This window comes from Bison bison, unplaced genomic scaffold (genome assembly GCF_000754665.1).
Source record: "Bison bison bison isolate TAMUID 2011002044 unplaced genomic scaffold, Bison_UMD1.0 scf7180017864249, whole genome shotgun sequence".
NCBI classification, from domain to species: Eukaryota; Metazoa; Chordata; class Mammalia; order Artiodactyla; family Bovidae; genus Bison; species Bison bison.
This window is the reverse complement of record NW_011494821.1, coordinates 2,227,233-2,230,533: the sequence shown is the minus strand read 5'-3', so window position 1 is coordinate 2,230,533 and position 3,301 is coordinate 2,227,233. Positions and strand designations below refer to the sequence as shown.

Below are 3,301 nucleotides of genomic sequence, written 5' to 3'. Positions count from 1 at the left end.
AAAAACGATTCCTGAGGGTCCTTGTTAGGGTTCTGCTCCTAAGTACAACATGGGCGTGGGAGGGAGAGGGGCATTCCCACAGCCCCAAGCAATCCTCTGATCTCAGCTGGGTATCCTGCAATTCAGTTCAACTCTGACACTGTCTACCCAGTGAGTGAAAGTCGCTCGGTTGTGTCTGAATCTGGAAGCTGGAGGATTTTGTGGCAGACTGTGCCCAGGCATGGTCCCCAAACACCTCTGCCTCCTTTGGGGCTGGCTGAGTGATTTCTGCCCACAGGGATCCTTGAGAGCGAGAACCAACGCCTGATTCCTGGCAGGGGTGTCCCCCCAAAGGACCCCTGAGGCCCTGCCTGGCAGCGAGGAGGTCCCACCTGCCCTGTCTGTACCCCTCTGGGTGACCTCTACTGGATCAGTGCCTCTGCCCACCTTTGACTGTGGCTCCAGGACCCTGGCCGAGCTGCACCTGCCGTTTCTTCGCTCCCAGCTGGAGAGCTGGCAGCGCCTGTGGCTGGGCTGGGAATTGAGCTGTCAGCAACCCCCGCGGGAGGCCTGAGCCTATGCCTGCACCCAGCACGAAGCCACTCACTCCAGCCCCGAGTCCTCAGCCTGGCTGCCAGCAGGCCCGATTAAAGTGTGGCCGGTACAAAGCCCGTGGATATAGGCCTTTAGACAATCATGTTATTTATAGCCTCAAGGTGTCTCTGCTGGGATCAGGAGCCGGAGAGGAGAAGGTGGACAGTCTGGGTGGAGGATGCATGGCTGCTCAGCGTGGGTCTCTAGGGGTGCCCATCCTGGACTGCCCGCTCTGACCCTGCTTCCCTACACTGCAGGGTCGGGAGGGCACGGGACACCACTCTGTGTGCATCACCCTTTGAACTCAAGGTGGGGGCTGAATCAGTATTCTGGAAGATAGGTCTCTACTTGGGTGCTGGTGTCGGGGTGTGGCCACAAGATCCATGGAAATCCTCTGCCTGCACTTACCCAGCCGCCTCAGACCCATGCTGGGGGGCTTGCATGGCTGTGCATGAGTGCCTTGCTCTGCATCCCTACCCCCTCCCCCATGGAGAGGGCCGGCTCGGGGGGACTCACCGGGTTCAGAGCAGCTGGGCACAGCAGGCCCTGCAGGAGATCAACAGCTTCCAGGCGGGTAGCAGTGAGGAGGCATGTTCTTTCCGCCATGAGCATAAGCGTCTTGCCCTCTCCCCTGGTGCCTAGCCAGGCAATCACTGTTCACTTTCTGATCGCTGCCGCTGGGTCTGCCTCTCAGCGGCTGTGGGCAGAGCAGTGACCCAGACTCACGCTCACCTCCTGACCCTTGTTTGCTCCATCCCTGCCCTCTATGGGTGTCCTCCCAGCCCCTTAGGTTGGAGGGGACAAGCTCCAGGAGCTGGACTCTCCAGCTCAACCCCCACCTGCCACCCCCAACCTTCCCAAGTCTCACCCTCCCTCTGGAGCAGCCATCATCAGGCTGACTGCCTGCCCCCACCCCCCACTGTCTGATGCTTGGAGCTCATGAAATGGGCTGGCTCTGAGGTTACAAGAAAAACGATTCCTGAGGGTCCTTGTTAGGGTTCTGCTCCTAAGTACAACATGGGCGTGGGAGGGAGAGGGGCATTCCCACAGCCCCAAGCAATCCTCTGATCTCAGCTGGGTATCCTGCAATTCAGTTCAACTCTGACACTGTCTACCCAGTGAGTGAAAGTCGCTCGGTTGTGTCTGAATCTTTGCAACACCATGGACTATACAGTCCATGGAATTCTCCAGGCCAGAATACTGGAGTGGGTAGCCTTTCCCTTCTCCAGGGGATCTTCCCAACCCAGGGATCGAACCCAGGTCTCCCACACTGCAGGAGGATTTTTTTTTTTATCAGCTGAGCCATGAGGGAAGCCCAAGAATACTGGAGTGGGTAGCCTATCTCTTCTCCAGCAGATCTTCCCAACACAGGAATTGAACCGGGGTCTCCTGCAATTGTAGGAGATTCTTTACCAACTGAGCTATCAGGGAAGCCCTGTCTACCCAGAGAACATCACATTCCACAGGTTAAGGGTTCAGTCCTACAAGACTATCCCCTACCAGGCCCATCCCACACTACAGATGCCAACCACAAGTCCAGGTGGTGAGTGGCTGTAAACCCAAGGTTCTCACAACCCCTTCCTGCTGCTGCTAAGTCACTTCAGTTGTGTCCGACTCTGTGCAACCCCATAGACAGTAGCCCACTAGGCTCCTCTGTCCCTGGGATTCTCCAGGCAAGAATACTGGAGTGGGTTGCTATTTCCTTCTCCAATGCATGAAAGTGAAAAGTGAAAGTGAAGTCACTCAGTTGTGCCTGACTCTTAGCAACCCCATGGACTGCAGCCTACCAGGCTCCTCCGTCCATAGGATTTTCCAGGCAAGAGTACTGGAAACCCCTTCCTGGGGTTCCATTAATGTGCTAGAGAACTTAGGAAACCCATTTACTTGCCGGTTTATTACAAAGGATGGAACTCAGGAATAGCCCGATAAAAGAGATTTGTAGGACATCTGAGCATCTGGCATCTGAGCTTTTGGTCCCAGCCAGTGGATGGTATGGGAGAAGGGCATGGAGCCTCCACTCTCCCCAGATGTCCATGTGTTTACCAGTCTGGAAGCTCTCTGGACATCTCCCTTTTGGATTTTTATGGAAGCTTCATTACTCAGGCATGATTGATTATACTTTTGGCCTTTGGAGTGTGATCTCAATTTCTAGCCTCCCTCCCCTCCCCCGGAGGTGGTTTTGGGGCAGGGTTGGGACCGAAAGTTCCAACCTTCTAATTGCAGGGTTTGCTCTTAGCCTTGTCTTTAGGTGAGTCCCAAAAGTCATCTAACAAACTGAAGACACTTTTAGGATCTCATCACCTAGCAAACTCCAAGGGTTTTAGGAGCTCAATGCCAGAACAGGATGAGCAGCCAAACATATATTTCTTGTTATAAATGACAAAATCATACTTGGTTTCTCCTGAGAAGGAGGCAGTCGGTGTGGGATTCACTGGCTGTGTGACCCGGGCCACTCTCTGTCCTCTCTCAGCTTCAGACTCTCTGGCTCTATTTAAAAGGTGTATTGCATGTGGTTTTTCAAGCCTGTTAGTCACTCAATTGTGTCCGACTCTTTGCAACCCCATGGACTGTAGCCTGCTAGACTGCCCTTGTCCATGGGATTCTCCAGGCAAGGATACTGGAGTGGGTAGCCATTCCCTTCTCCAGGGTATCTTCCTGACCCAGAGATATACCTCGTGATTTCTCATGGACTGGGTCCACAGAAGCCTAGCTCCAGGGTCTGAACCTT

The 3,301-nt window shown here is 54.4% G+C and overlaps 1 protein-coding gene across 2 annotated transcripts in view; it reads left to right on the top strand.

The window, feature by feature from the left end:
* The window catches only part of SPNS3 (spinster homolog 3 (Drosophila)), a 41,587-nt gene extending 40,924 nt beyond the window's left edge, over positions 1 to 663 (top strand). The window contains exon 12 of one of the 2 annotated variants that reach the window (XM_010847453.1): positions 278 to 663. In XM_010847453.1, the coding sequence (XP_010845755.1) occupies positions 278 to 342 (65 nt within the window). In that variant the 3' untranslated portion in view covers positions 343 to 663. The remainder of the gene's footprint in view (positions 1 to 277) is intronic. The other variant, XM_010847456.1, reaches the window with a different exon arrangement.
* The last annotated feature ends 2,638 nt before the right edge of the window (positions 664 to 3,301 follow it).